The sequence below is a fragment of the Citrus clementina genome, unplaced genomic scaffold, assembly GCF_000493195.1.
Source record: "Citrus clementina cultivar Clemenules unplaced genomic scaffold, Citrus_clementina_v1.0 scaffold_6, whole genome shotgun sequence".
Classification (NCBI taxonomy): domain Eukaryota; kingdom Viridiplantae; phylum Streptophyta; class Magnoliopsida; order Sapindales; family Rutaceae; genus Citrus; species Citrus x clementina.
In genome coordinates, this window is record NW_006262139.1 from 24,718,703 (window position 1) to 24,741,281 (window position 22,579).

The window sequence follows — 22,579 nt, forward strand, 5'->3', positions numbered from 1 at the left end:
TATAAGCATTACCAGGGATAATGCATAGTCAGGAGTTGAAAACTTACGGTTTCACACAAATCCCCAACTTGATAGTGACCAGTGCTTTCCAATATGTCAGGAAGAGGAATTACGTCTCCATGACTTGAAACTGCATTTTCAGGCATAAAAAGATCTCCCATGTTACCCTCAGATATGTGAGGCGGGGAAATACATTGAGATCTATCTGGCATTCCATCTCCATTTTCAGAAGGAGAGGCCATGTTTTGGTCAGAACTAGTCGATCCATTACATGGCATGAGCAGGCTCAATCTATTAATGGAAGTGTACTTTCCTGGATTTTCAGTCAGCACCTTGTCAATTCGATCTTTCAATTTGCGAACTTGTGATTGTGCCACTTCAATCTTTGAAAGCATTTGCTCCAAAGAATTGCCACAATCTCCGAATTCAAGAGATAGCCATACATCATTGAACTCCAACCCATCAGTGCCATTGACTGTTTTATTATCTGCAGAGTTCACCAAAGTGGGAAATTCATGTACTGATGCAGAAATTTTTGAACAACATATCTCTAGGTATGGGATTACTTCTCTTGAAAGCATATTCACTTGCAAGTTTCCAGCACACTTGAAAAACAGTTGTAAATTTCAATAATTGAAATGAATAGAAAAAGTCCAACACAAACAACACCTGTTTTGAGAGAGCTATTCATGATATTCATGTCAAGAAATTTCATATCAGTTCCTTCCATGGGCCCAAAATATTGTCATCTTAACACCGCAAAATTAGATGCAGTGAAAAAATTTTATACTGCAACTAAAATACACACCAAAAACTTGTAAGAAATCCACCAATCTCTGTTAACAAATATCTTCCAATATTTTGGAAAGCAGGAAATCTATTTTGCGGGATAGATGCAAATAACAGAATAAAGTAATATATCAACATTCCAAAGTATGTAAATAGTATTAAACTGTTGATTACACTCAATTAAAATGTTACTGAAAAGATAAACCCGCGACCACATGCTAACTACAATATCAATAACATTCATGATCTTTGCAAGCTATATAACTCACCAAAATTGAGGATCAAGACAAAATTCTTGCTTCTTACCTCTGTTACCATAATCATTTTCCAAGAGAGCACAATTAGCAATGGACCTCTTATACTCTGGGAGAGAAACACGAGAAGAAGATACCTATTAGACTTGAAACAGATAAATAAGCCCAGCAGAAAGCAAGAATTGTGAACTTCATAGTTCATACCATAATAGGAGAACAGGTTATGTTGTGACATGTAGGATGCGACATCAGTTTTTTCTTCAACTCGTTTTCTCTTCTTCCTCTTCATGACTTGATTTCCTCGAATATTGTGACTAGAGAATGACTGTGAACTTTCATCGAAACCCTCTAACATAGAGTTTTCCAATTCAACCTCCTTTCTCTGATCATACTGTGCAAGTTTTGTATCATATTTCAGTGCCTGAGACTTCATTTCCTTAATCTGGAGTTCTATCCATTTACACCGCCACATAATAGGACGTATAAACCTCTGCCAATGCTCTGTCAACTTCTTCTTTCTGAGAAAAGGAAACAGACAAATAAATACATTGGTCATGGAAGTATTCAAAGTCGTACCAAGCAATAACATACACCCATGTTTTACAGCATCTTTTAGATGCCACGACAATTCATGGAAAAAACAGCACAACATGGATAGCTTGCCAGACTTTAAAAGCAATGTAGCTGATGAAGCAAGAAAAGTGGTCCAAGAAGCACTGTTATACCAGAGAGCCAATATCACTTCATTTTTATCCCCCCACCCCCCCCCCAAAAAAAAAAAAAATCTTATGGCCAAGTGTTGTATGAAAGACATGATCTTGATTCATATATATATCATAGCTGATCCCAAAGACAACACAACACACACATAATACACCTGAACTAATTGAATAAAAATTACCTCATAGGCAGTGCCCTGCTGTATCCATCAACCATCGATGCAAACACATTGCCCCCACAAAATGGTGACTCAACTTCAATATCACTCAAAGTTGAGGAGTTCTCGGTCCCTGAAATGGTGCCACTGAAAGAACTCGAATTCTCTGTCGTGTCCTGGCACTCGGCTTCAACCAGCACATGGTCTCCAGATTTTGTACACTCAGTTATATCATCCTCAATTCCACTCCTTAAATTAGCTCTCCCATCAGATAACACTTCATTGTGAGTTGGGTTGTCATCAAAATTATTCCCACAATGCATAAGCTTACTCGATGGAGATTCAGGAACACTTCCATTATTCTGCTTAGCAGGAGAAATCTCCATCAGGGTATTTGATTTCGCCTCCATCTCTACTAATTCAGGGCCCATACTTACATCCAGAATCAGTTGATTCCTTCAAGCAATAGTTTCAAGTACACTAAAAGATAAGCCATTCAATCCAAATCACCATTACAAATATATAAATCGAAATAAAAAAAAAAGTCAAAAAACAAGTCCAATCAAATTCCCAAATAAGCAATCTCCATAACTACATGTAAAAATAAATTCAGAACTTAAAGAAAACGTTAGACCATAAACCATCTAAGACAATAATTTGAACTTGAAAATTTATAAGTAAATAATAAATAAATAAAGCAAATTTAAAAAAAAGTCCAATTATTCAACAAAAGTTGACAAATTTTGCGGCAAAGCCCCCACATTTACCAGAATCTTTACAAAAGCAGCAAACAAAAGAACAAACAAGAAAAAAAAAAAAGTGAGACTGAAAAAGAAGCCACCTTGAAGTTAGAAATCGCAAGATCGCAAAACCGCAAAATGGAGTATATCACTTCTCCATCGAGAAATTTTGAAGTCAGAGTAGAATTTGGAGAAAGCGGAGAGCTTTGATTTTGACCAGAAACGAACCGGTGAGCCGTGAGGGAATTGAGAATTAAAAACGATTCGATTTTATATGTACCTGTTCTTGATGCAGTTTTACATTTATACCCTCATTCTGTTACCGACATTTGACCTCTGTTGGACGTGGTTATTTCGTAAATCAGAAGTTTCGAGTTTGAACCGTGATGGCCCACTAGCCCTTGACCGAGTGTGGGGAATTATAAAACTAGTCCCTGGAAGATACGGAAATAACAAAATAATCCACCTACACGAGCATCCGCAGCAAAGGCCACAGTTAACGCCTTATCCGCTTTGCTTTAGCTTTTGCGTTTGCTGCTTCAACTTCTGCCGATTCTGTTATTTTATCAATTTCATTCAACTATCTAGGCCATTTATTTATCATTATCAGCCATAAGGTACCAAAATGCAAATCATAGCATGCAGTTCTTGGTCTCTGCAAGTACCTGCAGGAATCATCAACAGCTTCCAGAAGCGCTTCCTCTTGGGTCAGTCTCGACCAGTTTGTTCAAATGAGCACTCAAACGACATGGATTTTCTTTCCCAACCCTCCTCCACTTGCGGCCAAAGGTTCCCTTTTTCACTCTCAGCATTGCATTTTCATTCTTTCTTTTACTATTAAAGAAATCATAGTCATTGGTTTCAAGAGTTTTGATACCTTATAATTTTGATAATTTTAGAAGTGATAGGACCTGTGTTGAGGACTTGTGTGAAGTAATAAGCAAACAGGTTGATCCTTTCACGACCCGGCGGACGTTGGTGTCTAGTTTTTTCATGTACTTGAGTTATTGTCCTTCAAGGTACTTATCAGGTCCGCACAATTCAGCTTTGTTTTTTGCTTTAACTAGTTTTCAGATAATTTATTTATGGCGTTTAAACGTATGATCCGAGTGTGCTTGCTAACAATGATGTCTTTGAAGAGGTTGGCTTCCTAATAATATCATTCAGCACGCTCATCACTAAAAATTCAGTCATTGTTGAAGTTCTCGGTTTTATATTTATTGCATATCTTTGTACTTGTTTGAGATTTGATTCGAATCATGTGGTAAAACTATTGAAATTACAGCTCAAGCATTAGGGGATCCATCCATGACACTTAAAGAAGTAACTCCTCCGGTTTTCCCATCTGGGCAACTCCTCCCTAACGAGGTTTGTCAATTACTTTATTAGCTAGTGTGTTCTTAGATGAGTACTTGAGTAGCTCTTCTATTAGTTTCAATTGTCTTTTTTACCAATGTTTAGGGCATGCTAATTAATTTGTGTCTCATTGGCAGGAAAGAATTGCCCAACTCTTTGAGAAGAATACTTATTCTGTTGTTAACATTTTTGATGTAACATTGCGCCCTACACTTAACGTAACTGGTTTAGTTGAGGTATTTTACGGCTTTAAAATCATTTATTGCATGGTTTTTTCCATCACCTTAATAAGAACTTAGCATTTTGTTCTTTCATCATGTTGGCATCTTCTAATGCTTGTAGTACATATTTGGGCAGATTCCTGAAGGAAATGGTTCAGGAGTAGTCTGGGATGGAAAGGGGCACATTGTGACAAACTTTCATGGTAAGGGCTAATGAAAGATTGCAAAGAATAAGATGATGATATAAAAGATTATGCATTAGGAGTTCCAACAATGTAGATGTTATCTGAAGCAAAAGAATGCTCTATTCAGTTGTACAACATTGCTGCTTATTGTTATTAAGTTACAGAAGAGCGTTCATAACGAGTACATAATCACAATGTCATGTTTACCGTTCATCAGCTTACTGCAAAATGCTATCAACCTTCATTTATCAATAGTTCCTCATTCTGGAATATGCTTATTTTTCCTTTTTGATTGTTCTTTCCATATGCTGTTAAACTTTATTATTTGTCATTCATTGTTCACAAGAAACCTTGTTCTTTCCATATGCTGTTAAACTTTGTTATTCATCATTCATTGTTCACAAGAAGTCTTGTACACCTTTCAGCTCATATTAAGCTCAATGTTTAAAGCCTGCTTTCAAGTAGAAACTTTTCAACTCATTCTTAAAGACTGGCTTTTGAATATCTTATGGATTACAGTTTGGATGCCAAATATTTTTGGTGGTATGTCGGTTACTTTTTTTTTTTTTTTGGGGTTATTGAATGGGCTGTGAAGTTCCAAGTGTTTTCCAGTGATAGGTAGTGCCCTTTCGAGAAAGCCAGCTCAGGGGCAGGTTGTTGCACGAGTTAATATTTTAGCTTCAGACGGGTGAGATTTGAAGTGCCTTTAGCCTAGAGTGGTAATTAACTACAGTATTTAGTGTTGCAGCTTAAGCTGCTGCTGCCATTCCTCTCATTTCGTAATAGTCTTTTAAAGGGTGCAAAAGAATTTCGAGGGTAAGTTGGTTGGTGCTGACCGAGCTAAGGACCTTGCTGTCTTGAAGGTACATTGTCCTTCCTTCACCCCCCCTCCACAAAAAAAAATAAATTTGCAATACTGTGTCAATCAACCTCTGTTTGTTTGCCTAGTGTTGGGTAAGCCAAAATATCACATAGTTTCTGCTGTCATGATGACTGATTATTTGATATTATGATTCTATCTCTAGGACTTTGACAAACAGAAAATTTATGATACAAGATGAAAATAGAGATCCAATCGATAACTGCTTTTGTGGTCTTGTTGATGCTTAATTTTAGAGCAGGAGTTAACCACGAGGTAATTGTAAAAAGAGTTTGATCTGTATATGACATGCTAGATTGAAGCCTCTGAAGATCTGTTGAAGCCAATTAATGTGGGACAGTCATCTTTTCTAAAAGTTGGACAGCAGTGTCTAGCAATTGGGAATCCTTTTGGTTTTGACCACACCCTCACAGTTGGGGTTATTAGTGGATTGAATCGAGATATTTTTAGTCAAGCTGGAGTGACAATCGGTGGTGGAATTCAAACAGATGCAGCAATCAATCCTGGGAACAGGTTAGTGTAAGATTCGTTGTAATGAAAATTCTTACTTAAAGTTATTTTGTACTCTTCTTCTCTCCTCATTAAGGACCGTTCTTCGCACCCTAATCTCTCCTGTCATTCTTGAAATCTTGGCCAGAATGGAAAGATGTTTGCATTACTTAGAAAAAATATATATACATAGATTCATAGTAATTGATGCATCATCTGCTGCTTGTTCTGAAATTGCAGTGGAGGACCTTTGCTGGATTCTAAAGGAAATTTAATAGGGATTAACACTGCGATCATTACTCAAACAGGTAATTCTCTTTCCATTTAGTGTTATAGAAACAAAGATAAAGAATAGGTTATGGTAAAGGATATTTACCTTAGTAAATTTTGCTAGCCAATTTCAACATTCAAACTGTTTGCAATTATTATGTCATTAACATGTTCATGTTATTTAAGTGCCTGACTAAACAAATTGTTGGTATGAGTAAGTCCACCTTTGTACCGACATAATGAATGGTTCACTGGATTCTTGGTATGGCAGGGACATCGGCAGGTGTAGGTTTTGCCATACCGTCATCAACTGTACTCAAGATTGTACCTCAGTTGATCCAGTATGGCAAGGTATGTTCTCTTGCCACTTTGTTATGCCGGTTGGATACTTGGTTTTATTGTAATATATGGATAATTAAAACTCCTTTTGCAATTTATTCTCCTATTAGATTCTGTCTTTATGTTCTAGCTTGTTTGTTATATACAAGTCTTTCTCTAGTTCGTATCTCATGTTTCATCCATTTCAGGTGGTTCGAGCTGGCTTGATTGTGGATATTGCTCCTGACCTGGTAGCAAGTCAACTTAATGTTGGAAATGGAGCTCTTGTTTTACAGGTATTGTAATGAAGTTGAAAATGACCGTTCGAACTTTGTACATATAGTGTTTAATTTGCTGCTTTTAGAATATCTACATTTGTAATATATATCCCCTATGTTGCTGTAGGTCCCTGGAAATAGTCTGGCAGCCAAAGCTGGGATACTTCCCACCACCAGGGGTTTTGCTGGGAATATTATACTTGGGGACATCATCGTGGCAGTTAACAACAAACCCGTGAGTTTCTCCTGCTTATCAATCCCCTCTCGAATTTATCTTATCTGTGCAGAACCAAATCAAGATCATCTTACGTGCCTCAAATCATCCTAGAATGATCGCTAGTGAAGAACATAAGCGGAATGAACTGCATCTGTAATAATCCAGTTAATCTTGGAGCAAGATACAGAAGCATAAACATATTTTAATTAATTTTATGCATCTTTCTATCAGGTCAAAAGCAAAGCAGAGTTAGAAAAAGTATTGGATGATTACAATGTGGGGGACAGAGTGATGCTGAAGATCCAGAGGGGAAATGAACACTTGGAACTGCCCATAACTTTGGAGGAAAAGAATGCATGATCACATCCATCACCCGACGGTGTATTTAAATTTGTTACAGTTTTCCATATTGTAAGAGAAGGAAAGAACTATGCTTAAGTGGATTTCGAGTGATGAATAATTGTGCATGTAGGTAGCGTTTACTTTTTGGATTGGAGTGAGAATCCTGAAAAGTGGGAATCTTAGGATTGGGAGTGGGAGTAGGTTGTTTTCTTGCACTGGAATTGAAGCATGGAATGAAGATCAGAATCCAATTTATGTGTTTACTTTATCTTGGATTGAGAGTAAATAGTTTCAAATTACAATTTTATCCTTATTTAAAGAATTATAGTTTTTAATTACAAAGTTAATAAAAAAAAATATTTAATGAATAAAAATTTATTTTATTACATTTGTAAATTTATAATAATTATTAATATTCTTAATTATGTACATCACAATTTTTTATTAATTTTAATTTTAATTATATAAAATAAAAATTATTGATAAGGGCAATATAAATGAAACAGTTTTACTATTAACATAGTACGAAATTAATAATTTCTTAGAATAAACTATTTATAGTACGAAATTAATAATTTCTTAGAATAAACTATTTATTAGTATTAATTATTAATATTAAATAAATATATTACTATTATTTTTAAATAAATATAATAATATTATATTTTCAAATAAAGATGGTATATAGTAATCTTATTAATTCTCTATTAATATAATAATATTATTTTTAAGTAATTTAAACTTAGAATCAAACTAAATTATTATTTAGGTAAATATATTATTATTATTTAAATAAATATAATATTATTTAAATATTTATTAAATATAATTATAGTAAATTTAATAAAAGGAGGGTAAAAAAGAAGGGTAAATATAAAATGAAAAATTATTTTATTTAATATAATTATATTAAATTTAAATATTATTATAGAAAATAATAATATAATATTATTTAGTACAAAATTAATATTTTCTTAGAATAAATTATTTATTATTATTATTAATTATTAATATTAATAAATAAATATAATAATATTATATTTTCAAATGAAGATAGCATATAATAATATTTATTAATTTTCTATTAATATAATAATATTATTTTTAAGTAATTTTAACTTAGAATCAATGCAAATTATTATTTAATTAAATATAATAATATTATTCAAATAAATATAATATTATTTATTTTATTAAATATTAAATTAAATAAGAAAAATGGTAGAAATGGGAGAGATGGGAGTGGATTCCCACTCCCACCTCTTCCCATAGGAGTCCCACTCCCACTTAGGGTGGGCAAAAAAACCGTGGTCTTAAAAATACCGAACCAAACCGGCGGTTTTTTCTAATTCGGATCGGTTTTTATTTTAAAAAAACTGAAATATATCATTTGTAAAAAAAACCGAAATGTCGGTTTGATATTCGGTTCACTCAGCTGAACCAAAAAATTGAATTAATTTTAGATTTTATTCAAATCAAAATGTGTTAAATTTTTTTTTTATAGATCTAAATATTGAGTTAGAAAATGCCTAAAGTTGATGTTGATATTGATGAAGATGAGAGAATGTTGTTGGCGTTTGTTTCTAAATTTTCTTTTTATTTTGTGTTGTAAGTTGTAATTGTTGTTATTTTTATTTGTCTTTACAACATTATGATTATGTTTATGTAGATGGAGTATTGAGTTTGGTTATGTATTTTGAAATTTTATTACATTTATGAGGCCCAATAGGCTAAAAATTTAAAAATTCAAAATAGGCCTAATAGGCCCAGAATCGAAAAAACCGAACCGAACCGAACCGATCCGAAAAGATCCGTTTGAGTTCGGTTCTTATTGAGTTCGGTTCTTATTCGGTTCTTTTTATAAAATAACCGATTTAAATCGGTTTTACTTAATTTCGATCCGAATCGAACCGAACCGAACCGTGCCCACCCCTACTCCCACTCCTCACTCCAAAAATGAGTGGGGCCCACGGAGTGAGATTCCTAATCGTTCTCCAAATTGATGAAGTAAACACTGGAGTGGGAGGAATCCACACTCCTCACTCACACTCCAGCAAGTAAACGCAGCCGTAATTGTTGTTTTTGTGAAAATGCATCGATTCAAGGCAGTTTTGTTCCAAAGAATGGCAATTCAACATGGTTACAATTAGATTTTTTTCAATAGAAAATTTGATTTGCAATTTCTTGCCATGATATAGACGAATCATGATCCTAATAATGACTCTTTTAATTTTGTAAACCCCCTTTAAATGAAATGGAAATGCATATAAATTGGCATCATAATTTTTCTCTCATTATTAAAATCAATAATCAGTCAAAATATGTATTGGGGACATTATAATTTATTTTTGAGTGGCGCGTATCTATGACTGTTATAAAAACCCTTCTATCAGATTTTACATTTTTGCTCTGAACTAAAAACAAATTCTTATCGATACGTATAATTTTTCTCTCGCTACAAAAATTATTCACATCCCATTTAGATAATTATTTCTTTAACTGCGAAACTTGTGTATGAAAAAAAAAATTAACCAAAAAAAAAAAACTACTTAATCCTTGATTTTACATGTTCTTCTTGTTGCCATATTTATTTTCAAAATTATTCTTCCTTTATCATTGCCGTAGGAATTAAGAAGTCGAGAGTTAAAGCTCATGTGATTCGATGAGAAGGACTTCGATGACTTTCTCTGCCATTGACCTCCTCTGACTCATTGCACAATTTGAGTTAATTTCTATAATTTTATTGATCGATTAAAGATGTTTTCATTTAGGAGAGTGAAGACTGTAGACTTCAATATATTTATGTAGTGTTTATTTTATGGAGTGGGAATGAGGAGTGTGGATTACTCTTATAATTTTTAAAGAGAGAGTATGAATCTCACTCCGTAGATCCCACCTAATTTTGGAGTGGGGAGTGGGATTCCCACTCCCATGGGACTATGGGAGAAGGTGGGAGTGAGAATTCACTCCCCTCTCTTCCTTTTTTACCCTTATATTTAATAAAATAAAATAATAATATCATATTTATTTAAATAATAATATTTTATTATTTTATAAATTACATTTATTAAAAATAATAATATTAAGCATATTTATTTTATTAAATTTAATAAAATAAGTAATATCATATTTATTTAAATAAATATTAATATATTATTTTATAAATTAAATTTATTAAAAATAATAATATTAAACATATTTAAATATAATATTAATTTTTTGGTTAAAAATAATAATTTACATTGATTCTAAGTTACAATTACTTAAAAATAATATTATTATGCTCATAAAGAATTAATAATATTATTATATTATATTATATTTTTATTTTAAAATATAATATTATTATACTTATTTAAAAATAATAGTATTATATTCATTTAATATTAGTATTTAATAATAATAAATATTTTATTCTAAAAAAATTAATTTTGTACTATATTATCAATAATAATGTTTCATTTGTATTGTTGTTATTAATAATTTCTTTATTTATATAATTTAAATTTAAATTAATAAAATAATTGTGATTTACATAGTTAAGAAATTAATAATTATTATTAATTTACAAATATAATAAAATAAATATTTTATTTTTTAAATATAATTTTTATTAATTTTGTAATTAATAACTATAATTCTTTAAGGGTAAAACTATAATTTAAAACCATTTACTCCCAATCCAAAATAATGTAAATAAATAAATTGGATTCTGATTTCAATTCCATACTCTCATTCTAGTGTAAGTAAACAACCTACTTTGACTCTCACTCCACATTCCTAATCCCAGAATTCCCGATTCCCACTTCTCACGATTCTCACTCCAATCCAAAATGTAAACACTACCTTAATGTGTTTTGAAATTTTAAGAAACTAAATAAGGAAACTATTTTGGGGTTTGTTTTTAAAGGAAACAAGCAACAAAGAAGATGATTGCAGGGAAATCCAAATATGTTAAAGATAGAAATTTATATCCTAATTTTAAGTATAAATTTGTTACATAGGAGAGTTGATGACACATGAAGGAGGCACTCAATCTTTTTTTTATTATTATTACATGAGATTATTATTCAAGAGTACAACTCATATTACATGAGATTACAATTAATATTTACAAATCAGACTATTATTGAAATTAGTTTACACATTAATTCTTATGAAGTACCGTCCAGATTTTAATCATTTCTAATATTCGAAGGACGCTTACTCTACTCACACTTCAAAAAAAAGAAAACTACATTCACTCAAATTGAGGAAGGAAATTAAACCCACTCAAAAGAGGCACTCAGTTACTCTACAGAGTTTGAGATTTTGGAGATCGAGAGAGAAAATGAAATAGAGTGAGAAAGATAACGAGAGAAATTATTACCCTTTAAAGGGGCTTCATGAATATTTCTGAGGGGTGCTAGTAGCACCATCTTCTTTTTATTTTATTTTTCCCACTAGATTTTCGAATTGGCTCATCTTGGTTTGGGCCTTTCCCAAAACCGAGTTTGACCGAAACAAACGGAGTTAAACACCGAGTTACAATTACAAATCTTCTGCAAAAATCTTATTACAGACCGCCTAAGGTTTAGGGTTTTAGCCTTTTAGGTGGCTTAAGCCTAATCACAAATTTCCCTTCTTTTGCTCTCTGTCACTCTCTTTTTCACATTCAGGTATGCTGTTTAATATCCACCAGTTCAATAATTCATTTTTCTGGGGTAAAAGTTCTTATTTTATATTCGGAGGATTTATTTGTGAATTACAATAAAGTTTGTTTTTTCACTCATTTTTGCTCAACTCTGGGGGTGAGCAATTGCTTTGAAACACGAAAAAAGAGTTTTTTTTTTTTTGCAGGGGGGGAGGTTTCTTCTGTTTGATGTGAGTAAAGTGTTAAATGGCAAGAGGTCAAGCGACGATTCTGTTTCGAATATACAGATCAAAGAATAATGTTTCTAGGGTTGGGGCTTTGAGTTCAAATCAATGTTTTCATTCTGCTGGGAGATGTGACAAGTGGGTATTGGAGAAAAACCAGTTTGGTCTCACTTTTGATGGGCGTAAACGGGAATTCTCCGCAAGCTTGATAGACACTGTTCGTTTTCATTTGCCTTCAGGGAACACTAGGTTTATAGAGTTCAAGGCTAGACCGTTTTGTTCATCTGTTGGGAATGAGGGTTTGGTTAATAATGGCACTGCTACTAAACCGAAAGTGGAGGATGTAGAGCAAGAAAGTGGAGTGAATTTTGTGCAGGGTGGTGAAGAGGAGAAAGTTGAAGTTTTGGATGATTATTTTGATGGGAGTGTTATTTCTGATTCAACAATGGTTGAATCTGTACATAAAAATAGTAATGCAGTGGATAGCAATCAAAGTGCGAGGTTTTTGCATTTGTCAACGCGTGATCCTGTGGAAGTTTTTGGGGAGCTAAGGAGTACTGAAAAGGGTGCCAAAATTAATCGGTCTGATTTTGAGGTTCTAAGGGAAGTTTTCCGTTTCTTTTCAAATTCAGGGTGGGCAGCCAATCAGGCACTTGCAGTTTATATTGGCAAGTCATTTTTCCCTACTGCTGCTGGCAAGTTTCGCAGCTATTTCATTAAGAAATGTCCTGATGATGTTGCCCAGTATTTGGTGTGGCTTGGTCCATCAGATGATGCTGTTAAGTTTCTTTTCCCTATATTTGTTGAGTTCTGCATAGAAGAATTCCCTGATGAAATTAAGCGGTTTCGAGCAATGATTGAATCAGCTGATCTCACAAAGCCACACACATGGTTTCCTTTTGCACGGGTGATGAAACGTAAGATTATATACCACTGTGGTCCAACGAATAGCGGTAAGACATACAATGCTTTGCAGCGATTTATGGAAGCAAAGAAGGGTATTTATTGCAGTCCGCTGAGGCTCTTGGCTATGGAAGTTTTTGACAAAGTCAATGCCCTCGGGGTTTACTGTAGTCTTCTTACAGGACAAGAGAAGAAGCTTGTTCCTTTCTCAAACCACATTGCTTGCACTGTGGAAATGGTGTCTACAGATGAAATGTATGATGTTGCTGTTATTGATGAAATCCAGATGATGTCAGACGCATGTAGAGGTTATGCATGGACTCGGGCATTGCTTGGGTTGATGGCTGATGAAATACATTTGTGTGGAGATCCAAGTGTTCTGGATGTTGTTCGGAAGATTTGTTCAGAAACTGGGGATGAGCTTCATGAGCAACACTATGAGAGGTTCAAACCTTTGGTTGTTGAAGCCAAGACCTTGTTAGGAGATCTTCGAAATGTGCGATCTGGGGACTGTGTTGTTGCATTCTCGAGGCGAGAGATATTTGAGGTGAAAATGGCAATTGAGAAACACACTAATCACCGCTGTTGTGTTATCTATGGTGCTTTGCCTCCAGAGACTCGTAGACAGCAAGCCAACTTGTTCAATGATCAAGATAATGAATTTGATGTGCTGGTTGCGAGCGATGCTGTGGGAATGGGTTTGAATCTTAATATTAGAAGAGTTGTTTTCTATAGCCTTTCAAAGTACAATGGTGACAAGATTATTCCAGTTCCAGGATCACAAGTGAAGCAGATTGCAGGGAGAGCTGGTAGGAGGGGAAGCATTTACCCTGATGGACTCACAACAACCTTGAATTTAGATGATTTGGATTACCTAATCGAGTGCCTGAAGCAACCTTTTGAAGTGGTTAAGAAAGTGGGTCTTTTTCCATTTTTTGAGCAAGTTGAGCTATTTGCCGGGCAACTCTCAAATTATACTTTCTGCCAGCTGCTTGAGAAGTTTGGTGAAAATTGCCGTCTAGATGGATCATACTTCTTATGTCGACATGATCATATAAAGAAGGTAGCAAATATGTTGGAGAAGGTCCAAGGATTGTCTTTGGAAGATCGCTTCAACTTTTGTTTTGCTCCTGTTAATATTAGAGACCCAAAAGCAATGTACCATCTTCTGAGATTTGCTTCATCTTACAGTAAAAATGCCCCTGTTAGTATAGCAATGGGCATGCCAAAGGGTTCTGCCAAAAATGATGCAGAACTCTTAGATCTTGAGACTAAGCATCAAGTTTTGTCCATGTATCTATGGTTGTCTCACCAATTCAAGGAGGAAGTATTCCCATATGCAAAGAAGGCCGAGGCAATGGCAACAGACATTGCGGAATTATTGGGTCAGTCACTCACCAATGCTAACTGGAAACCAGAATCAAGGCAGGCAGGGAAACCGAAGCTGCATCAGCAAAGAGAAGATGGTTATGACAGACCTCGGTCACTCATTAAGTCATATGAGAAGTAAGTTTATTGCATGGATTATTTCTTAACTTGCATTTTGATGGTTGATCTTGATAAGCTTTCTGGCATTTTGATGGTTGATATCAATTACTTTGTTGGAATATTTAGGATATATCTAAAAGTACTCATTATTTGGAAATATCTGTTTTGTGCATTCATCTGAAGAAACCTGGATGATTGTTGTATTCACTGAAACACAATCCACATCTCTACAAATCAAAAACTGCATCTCTGTAATCATTTTGGCAATAGATTTTCATCCATGGATAGGTTGGGGCAGATGAAGATTGTTTTGATCTACTAAAGATTTTGGACAATAGACATGGAATTTTTACTAGGCCAACTTCATAATGCAGTTCTTTGTCTTACTTGTAAATTTTCAGTGCCTTCAATTTGTCTTGTTTTCCTTACAGCAGGAAAAGGCAAGAAAAAACCTCACTGCCTGAGCGCACAGAAAAAATACCAGCATGATCATTTCGCCAGTAATTGGACTGTACGGTGCAGCTCAATGCAGACATCTGGGAATTGTCAGTCCATTGAGAGGAGTAGAAGAGAAGCACACCTGCTACTTACAATACAGGTGCAAACGCTACCCCCAGTCAGTGTTAATGATTTTTTAGTACAAAAGATGGGCCTTTGATCAAACTTTCATACTGATATTGATATGCAATTCCGGAATTTCCTTTTACCAGATGAGAACTTTTGCAATTCACAGAAGAAAGATGTTGGGATGATGCTGCTTGATAATAGCAATTGGCTTAAATGGACTGCTGTAATAGGTTCTCTGTTCTCTGTATTGTATATTATTAATTAGATTTTACTAAGTTACAGTTAATATAAATTACAGTCCACCTAAATTATGCATAAATGAGTAACATGGTAGTGGGATCATCTGATTTTGGCATTACTTTAAGTGGGCTGTAAATTGCAATAATTATAACTTTGCAAGACCCTAATTAATTTAAGAAGAGTAGGAGACATTTGGTATAATTTTGAGTCTATGATTTTATGTAAAATTTTGAAATTTATTAATGCAATTGGAATCCCAATGTCAGCCAGGATGGCAAACAGTAGGGTTGTAGACCACAAGTGAGACTAAGAAGCAATCGATAACCCTTTCCCTATGTTATATTGGAGTTTCAATAGCCTCGCTGACACTGTCTTCTTGGAGTTGAACTTAGTTGATCTATATTTTTTCACTTTAGCTATTGCAGTTTATTCCATGTAAGTCAAGTCATTACCAATACAAGCACAAACAGACTCCATAAGTGACACTGTATAGAGTAATGCGAGATGCAGTATCACAGGAAAAAATCTGTCAAGCATTTGTTTTACAGATTCAAGAAACAAAAATATAGTATTTTAACTAAAAGCATTTCCTTATCGGTTTTATGAACCATCACGGAGAGCAACAACATTTTGGAATATGCAAAATATGACCTTATATATCATTGGCCCAAGTTCACATCCTCTGGTTCTACGATCATCAAAAAAATCAAAAGTTTGGTGAAGGAGTAAGAAGATTGCGTGAGGCGCCATGTACATACAATATCAGGCCTCCATTTCCACTACAAAAGTAAGCAATTAGTTCCTATACTATTGCTCTTCTGTGAAGGGTGCATCCCACACATCAAGACATCTGCTTAATACGTAATCCTTTTACATATACTATTTCTTCTATGCATACAGAGACTTTGTTACTGTGATGAATCCATCAGCTAACAATTCAGCGGAGATTTCTCTTCGAGGGACTACAAAAGAAATAAGAAAAAGTCAATGTCAGGTAAGGGGAAAACAAAAATGAACTGCAATTACATGATTCTACTTCAAGAAGGTGGTTCTGGCTTGGTCTTACTAGAGTGTATCAGAAGGAGATAAAGGAGGGAATTCCTCAGGATTTGATATTAACATGATATCCTCTACTTTCTTATCACAGATGACGCATAGGTGCTCTGAACCAGCAGCTGCCTCTATAGTTTCTCGTTTACAAACATTGCACCACAGCAGGTGCTGGCATGGATTATTGGCCCACTGCATCTCTTCCTTTTTGCATCGAAAGCAGATTTTCTGTTTGAAACATGAATTGTATTCCTGCACACACCATCCACAAATCCACGCAACAATCTCTTAATTTAATGTTATTATAATTTGAAAATGGAAAAAATAAAAATAAAATGTAGTTCATTGCTCACATGTGAAAAATCATATTCGCGAAGAAAGAGAGAATTGTTGTTCCCTTTAAGCCATCGCAGAACCAGATGATCTTCTGGAGGCCGGGGATTCTTTCCTTTTGAATTCTCTAGTCCTTTTCCTTTTTCATTATTTTTACCTCCTGAACCTCCATCATTTCCCTTGCCGGAGGATAGACCGGGCTTTGAAGACGAAAATATTGTTGAATAATCAATCACTTTCTTTGAGGCTGAAGTTGCACTAGTTGATGTATCCCTCTGAGATGAACTACCTTTGGGGACCTCATTGGTTGGCTTCCGCTCAATAGTGCTACTGATTGATACTGACCGGAGGTCCTGAGGAGACTTGGAATCATTAAGATCACATTCATTACTATCACTAGCAGAGTTGACTGGGGAGGACGGGTTCCCATTTTTGGATAATTGGAGAGCTCCCCACTTTTGCTTAGGAGGACTTGGCACAAGAACCATGTGATTAGGTGATCCATTTTTTCCTATAGGCCCAGCCTTCACATGACAAAGATCGGGAAGAGTTCTCAGAAAGTCACTAAGCTTTGAGTATCCGAGAGAGGCATGATCCAGTTCTAGGCCGCATACAGCCTTAAAATCTGTTTTCAGAGATGACAGAGCATATTTTCCTTCAAGTGGATGCCTATATACATCTTTCAAGAAGCGGGGAAGCCACTTTTTGAACGTCCTAAGCCATTTCGGCATACTTTTCTCCTCCAAGCTCTCCACGAGGTATGCTTGAGATTCATTGGAACTTGTCTTTGGTTGACCATAGAGCAATCTACCAGCCCAAGACTTCTCCGCTGTGGCCTCTTCTGTAACCCTCCTGCACGGCATCTCTTCTGTAATCTTCTTAGTCTGAATTTCTTCTTTAGCGTTCCTACTGATAATCTGTTCCATAGTTCTCTCATCTGGAATCTTTGCTCCCAGTCGAGCCTGGTGCTCATGTTTTGATTCTTGTTGCTGAGCAGACTGTTTCTGCAACTCGGCAAATAATACCTCTTTTGGAACTGCACTTTTAATTTCAACTTCCTTGCCCATAATGGTTACAAAGCGTGCTTGAACAGCTGCAGCAGCAGATTTCTCATGTTTAAAGGTTACAAAGCCAAATCCTCGGGACACACTCTGCTTTTCTGTCTGAAATTCAGCAACTCTGGCATCTTCAATTGGCCCAAAATGTTTTTCAAAATACCCTCCCAGGGAATCTGATTCATAAAAGTGAAAGAAAAGAATCACATCAGTGAGATAAAATATTAATAAACCGAATAGGACTTAGTTTCGAATGCCAAGAAATGTCACATGGTCCTCACCAGAATCCAGGAAAAAAGGAAGGCCTCCTACGAAAATTTTACTCTTGAATTCCTGTGTTGAAGCATGGATCATGCACATTCCTGGATTCATCTTGCGATGCTGCTCTTCACCATGGGCATAAAAACACTTGGACCCTCTTATGCATCCACTATGAGATTCATAGTACTTACAAACCTCTATCTTCGTGCCGGAGCAGATTCTGGAGATCAAAGGAATTAGAAGACCACTAAAACCCATACAAAAGAAAAAGATTCGAAGCATTTGCAAAATTTGAGGTTTCGCATTAAGGTGGACACCTCTCAGTGTTGCTGTTGTCATCTACCATGGACAGAAGTGCTTCACAGGTCCCTGAAATATCTTCATCACTTTCCAGTGAAGCATTCTGTTTCTCTTGGTTCAGGAAAGCAAGATTCGCTACATATGGATTTAAGCACATTAGATTGAATAAAAGGACATTGTTTTTATATAATGTTCAAGACAATCTACTTTGTTCAGGTCCAACTTACTGTGACAAGTATTGGCTGCTTTTAGCAAGAAACGCATGTCTTGTGACTTTGCAAAGTCTATCGGCCTCTCTCTACTGGGGATGACAACAGTTGGTACACATACATAGGCATACAAGAGTATGTTAGCAACTCGAACTTACATATCAGGATGTCTCTTAACTACGCAGACAAATATCTACTTGCAAGATATATGATAACAATTATGAGCAACATAGGACAAAGGGATTTGTTGTTTAAATTCCTACCGCAAATTCAGCACTTCACTGTTTGCTCCCCACCTCAAAAGAACCTCAGCACAAACCATATGATCATTCTTCACCGCAAAAAATAGTGGGGTTTCCATCATTATTGTTTTTAAGTTGATACAATCAGGCTCTTTCCGTATAAGGTCCTGTAGCAAAATGTCATGAGATATGTACAGATAACAAACTAGAATTGAAGAATATTGCTAAAAATAAGAGAGTTGGCAATGGAGAAACAAAGTTCTAATGTTTACATATACCTCAAGTGCTTGTGAATTGCCACTACCAGCTGCAATGTGCAGCGCAGTTAAACCCAACTTATTCTGTTGGCTCGCTATAGCGCCATGCTTAAGGAGAATCCCGACAATTCTGTAAACAAGAAGTTATTTTTGAGTCAAAAACGCAATCATTTGTTTATGCATGCTAGCTAGGAGAGAGAGAGAGACCTATTCTGCAGTACATGTTGTGATAAGCCCATAGATGTCTTAAGGGCGCAATGAAGAGCAGAGTTCCCATCAGCATCAGCATCATTTATGTCTATATTCTTCGACTTCAGAAGTATCTCAATCACATCTTCATCTCCTGCCTGCGCGTGATAAAATCCAATTCAACCGTTTCTCACTCTGGAATTAAGTTTTGTCATTATCATTTTAAATAAAATGAAAATTCCAATTAGAAAAGGCTTACAAGTCCCATGATAAAACATTATTCCTAAAATGCAGGAAGCATACAATAATAAGTCCGAGACATGTGGGCCAACGGAATGACGAAAGTGCCCACACTCCATTAATCGAATGATTAAAATATCACACCCAACCCGGACAACAAGGTTTCGTAGGGACACAAATCATCATCGTAACTGAAGTTGCCACTTAGATTATCATTATCTTTACCTGAGTTGCGAGTATCAATGGTTGGCCCACCTTCTTGTCCGTACAACTGCCGTTAGCAACAGCACCAAAGAGCTGAAGCAACTCTATCTCAAGGAGCAAGAGCTCCCTCTTCTCTGCAGACTGGCTCGTCGTCGGAGTAGAGCTCCGTTTAACAGCTCGCTGCAACTTCGTTGCGCGGCCCAAAGCTAACGCCTCTCTAATCACGCACTCGTAAATCGTCGTCTTCTCTTTGGCCCCCAAATCCGAATCGTGTAACACCAAAATCGACTCGTTCACTTTATCCGCAGCTACTATCAGCAGCGCAGCTAACGCCACTATTCTTCCTCCTACAGCATTTGCATAAGCCACCTCGTCTAATTCCTTCGTTTTCTGGCTTAGCAGTTTGACCGTAGTCAAATTCTGTGAAAAAAAAAACAATAAATTAATAATTAATTATCATTTAATGACAATAACATGCAACTCCCTTCTTTTCGGGGAAAAAAAATACTGGTAAATATGGTTTAAGAACTGTTTTGACACAGATCCCATTATCTAAGCAGGTGCCGGTTACAGTCAGTCAGTCAGGAACCTGAATGAAAATAAAATGTAAGCTATTACTTCTTTGTGATTAGACTAGCAGCTGAGGATCTGAATGTTATTGACCTAATTAACTTTCTGGACAACCAAACATAACTCGAAATAGAAGTTGACACAGCAACCTTTTGGCCAAGAATGACAACCAAGTCTTCAACGGAGTACTCATCCGGATTCCAAATCACATCCATCCTGAAACAAATATTATAATGATAATGATCATCATCATCATCATACAAATAAAAAAAATAATAATAATAGGATCCCACTACCTTACAATCAATGTATGGTACATCCCTCACATGAACAGTGAGTGGATCCCACTCATACACTGTTCATGAATGAGGAATGTACCATACATTGATTGTAAGGTAGTGTTTGCCATAATAATAATAATAATAATAATCTTGGAGAGCGAAAGGTGAGGTTACTAAAAGTGGAAAGTGCTTTTTTCGTGTTGCGCTGGTTGGTGAAGCAAAAAGCCAAAAACTTTTACCATTTATAATCACACAAAACACTGAAAAGCTGGGAAAACGGCACCGTTACCTACTACTAGACAAAGACAGCTCCAGAGGCAGCAGTCTCCGTCCGTCCTTACTCCTAATGTCCGTACGGGCGCGTTTTTTAAGCAGCAACTCAACGCAACGTGCCGCGTGGGATTCCGCCGCCAGGTGGAGGGCCGTCATGCCGGAGGATTCCTCCACCTCGTTGACCAAAGCGACCGGTCCGAGGTCCCCGTTGACGAGCGACGTGGCGCAGCTGACGGAGTCGAAAATGCAGCTGACGCGGAGGAGCTTTGTGACGATAGCCGTTTGTTGATCGGCGTTGTCAAGGGAATTGTCGATGAAGTGTCGTTTTGAGACGTTTATGAGCTGCTTTTTGTCGTCTTCTAAGAGGGAGTTGATTATGAGGGTGGTCTCTAAGTCCGTAACTGATGGTGCTGCTGTGTATGAAGAATAGGAGCAGTTCATACATTTTGGTACCTTGTTGAAAAAATCTGCGAATCCATTACCTCGTGTTTCCTGTAAATCAGTTATTAAACAATGAACACGAAAAATAAAAACAACATATTAGCTAGTGACAAAGTTTCTGGAGAAAATGCAAAGCTTATCCTAGGAAATCTACTACTGCAAGCAATGGCATAAAGAAGGTAAAACCGAACGTGGAAAAGTTCAAAAGTTTTGTTGCTATCTTAGGCAATGAAAAAATCAAGTTCTTTTTTTTTTTTCTCAAAGAAAACAAATCTTTAATAAAAGTCACTGAAAAATGAAAAAAAAAAATTCCGTATTTTTTTTTTATCGAGAAAGTGGAACGTTTTTTTTTTTCCTGAAAAATCGATTTTTTTAATTAATATTCATATTAAAAAAAGGCAAAATCTCGAGCAAGAAAGAGAAAATATTTAGACGTAACTTCTACCGAAGTTGAAAATAATCCAGATTTTTTCTTCTTTTTTTTTATTTTGGAGAAAATGCTGGACTTTCCAAGAAAATCTTATTTTTCTACAAGATATCTTAAGAAATAAGAAACTATGCAAAGACACGAAAATGCATATATATTTTTCTTTGATCGAAAAAATGCCAAAATTCCGAGAAAAACAACTTTTCTGCTATCAGCATAAGATACTGAAATGAGAAAAAGAAACGGTTCAGCGTTTTACAGAAAGTGAACTTCAACTTCCAATTAAAAGAAGAAAAGAAAATCGTTTTTCGCATGAACAAAAGAACAATGGAGCTGAGAATCAGAGGAGCAGAGGGGAGGCGCGCACCAGATCCATTGCAAAATAAACCCTAGCTATTTGCTGCTCGCAAGGGCAAATCAATCAGCTTTCAGTTCTCGAACATTGTATTATATGATGATCCTCCTGCTCTCCTGCTCATATTATGCCGCCTTGAAAACGACAGCGCTTTAATTAGTCGTTTTGTGTCTGTAGAAGAGAGAGAGAGAGAGAGAGAGGGGAATACTGAATAGCTGCTTGTTAAGGTGGTAGTGGTGTGGTGGATTTGATGTGTTATTTGTAGGGGCGGAATCGGATCAGTTAATGAAGTGAATTTTTTAGTCTTTCTCATGTCCCTCGTCTTAGTCTTACTACTTTTTTATTACTATAATATCCCTCGGATCGACAGGGATCGACCAATCATTTTAACTCATTAAAAGAAGGGGTAGTTTTGGGAATTACGTTGGTTCATTCTCTGGCTGACTCGCGTCCTGGTCTATTCTTAGGACTGTGATCGATAGGCAGCTAGCCGATGGATACCGGACAAGTGTCAAAAAGTAAAAGCATTAAGGACTTGTATGCCTACGATTCATAAAACGGTGAAAATAATTTTTCAAATGAATATAAAATTGTTTTTAAATTTCAAATAAATTCATCACA

The 22,579-nt window shown here is 35.6% G+C and overlaps 4 protein-coding genes across 8 annotated transcripts in view; 2 read left to right on the top strand and 2 right to left on the bottom strand.

Annotated features, from left to right (window-relative positions):
• LOC18039728 overlaps positions 1 to 2,905 on the bottom strand; it is a 3,967-nt gene extending 1,062 nt beyond the window's left edge. Inside the window, exons 1-5 of one of the 2 annotated variants that reach the window (XM_006431055.2) lie at positions 2,762 to 2,905; positions 1,945 to 2,376; positions 1,248 to 1,561; positions 1,096 to 1,152; positions 48 to 487 (exon numbers count right to left, since the gene is read on the bottom strand). In XM_006431055.2, the coding sequence (XP_006431118.2) occupies positions 48 to 487; positions 1,096 to 1,152; positions 1,248 to 1,561; positions 1,945 to 2,351 (1,218 nt within the window). In that variant the 5' untranslated portion in view covers positions 2,352 to 2,376; positions 2,762 to 2,905. Of the gene's footprint in view, positions 1 to 47; positions 488 to 1,095; positions 1,153 to 1,247; positions 1,562 to 1,944; positions 2,401 to 2,761 lie in introns of both variants that reach the window. The other variant, XM_006431054.2, reaches the window with a different exon arrangement.
• Positions 2,906 to 3,137: 232 nt separating this feature from the next.
• On the top strand, positions 3,138 to 7,362 carry LOC18039729 (protease Do-like 8, chloroplastic). Its single transcript, XM_006431056.2, has 13 exons — positions 3,138 to 3,449; positions 3,560 to 3,690; positions 3,946 to 4,028; positions 4,154 to 4,252; positions 4,374 to 4,440; positions 5,035 to 5,110; positions 5,219 to 5,285; positions 5,598 to 5,815; positions 6,032 to 6,099; positions 6,333 to 6,412; positions 6,589 to 6,675; positions 6,785 to 6,892; positions 7,106 to 7,362. The coding sequence occupies exons 1-13, from the start codon at positions 3,286 to 3,288 to the stop codon at positions 7,232 to 7,234; spliced, it is 1,377 nt and encodes a 458-aa protein (XP_006431119.2). The 5' UTR covers positions 3,138 to 3,285; the 3' UTR covers positions 7,235 to 7,362.
• Positions 7,363 to 11,617: 4,255 nt separating this feature from the next.
• On the top strand, positions 11,618 to 15,609 carry LOC18038528 (DExH-box ATP-dependent RNA helicase DExH18, mitochondrial). Of its 4 annotated transcripts, none has more exons than XR_002904908.1 (3): positions 11,618 to 14,482; positions 14,866 to 15,062; positions 15,175 to 15,609. XR_002904908.1 is itself a non-coding variant. In XM_024182222.1 (3 exons), exons 2-3 carry the CDS (start codon positions 12,096 to 12,098, stop codon positions 14,951 to 14,953), a joined length of 2,475 nt encoding a protein of 824 aa, XP_024037990.1. In that variant the 5' UTR covers positions 11,618 to 11,874; positions 12,056 to 12,095; the 3' UTR covers positions 14,954 to 15,609. The 4 variants fall into 4 exon arrangements, 3 of the variants coding, with proteins under 3 accessions (XP_024037990.1, XP_006431121.1, XP_024037991.1); XM_024182222.1 differs by having other exon boundaries at positions 11,618 to 11,874; positions 12,056 to 14,482; positions 14,866 to 15,609; XM_006431058.2 differs by having other exon boundaries at positions 11,619 to 14,482; positions 14,896 to 15,608.
• A 552-nt stretch (positions 15,610 to 16,161) lies between these two features.
• On the bottom strand, positions 16,162 to 22,242 carry LOC18038139. Its single transcript, XM_024182698.1, has 13 exons — positions 21,971 to 22,242; positions 20,752 to 21,227; positions 20,331 to 20,397; positions 19,633 to 20,031; positions 19,186 to 19,325; positions 19,000 to 19,108; positions 18,743 to 18,888; positions 18,498 to 18,571; positions 18,288 to 18,405; positions 17,991 to 18,190; positions 16,675 to 17,885; positions 16,338 to 16,573; positions 16,162 to 16,233 (listed from the first exon to the last, which is right to left on the bottom strand). The coding sequence occupies exons 1-13, from the start codon at positions 21,977 to 21,979 to the stop codon at positions 16,209 to 16,211; spliced, it is 3,210 nt and encodes a 1,069-aa protein (XP_024038466.1). The 5' UTR covers positions 21,980 to 22,242; the 3' UTR covers positions 16,162 to 16,208.
• Between the last annotated feature and the right edge of the window lie 337 nt (positions 22,243 to 22,579).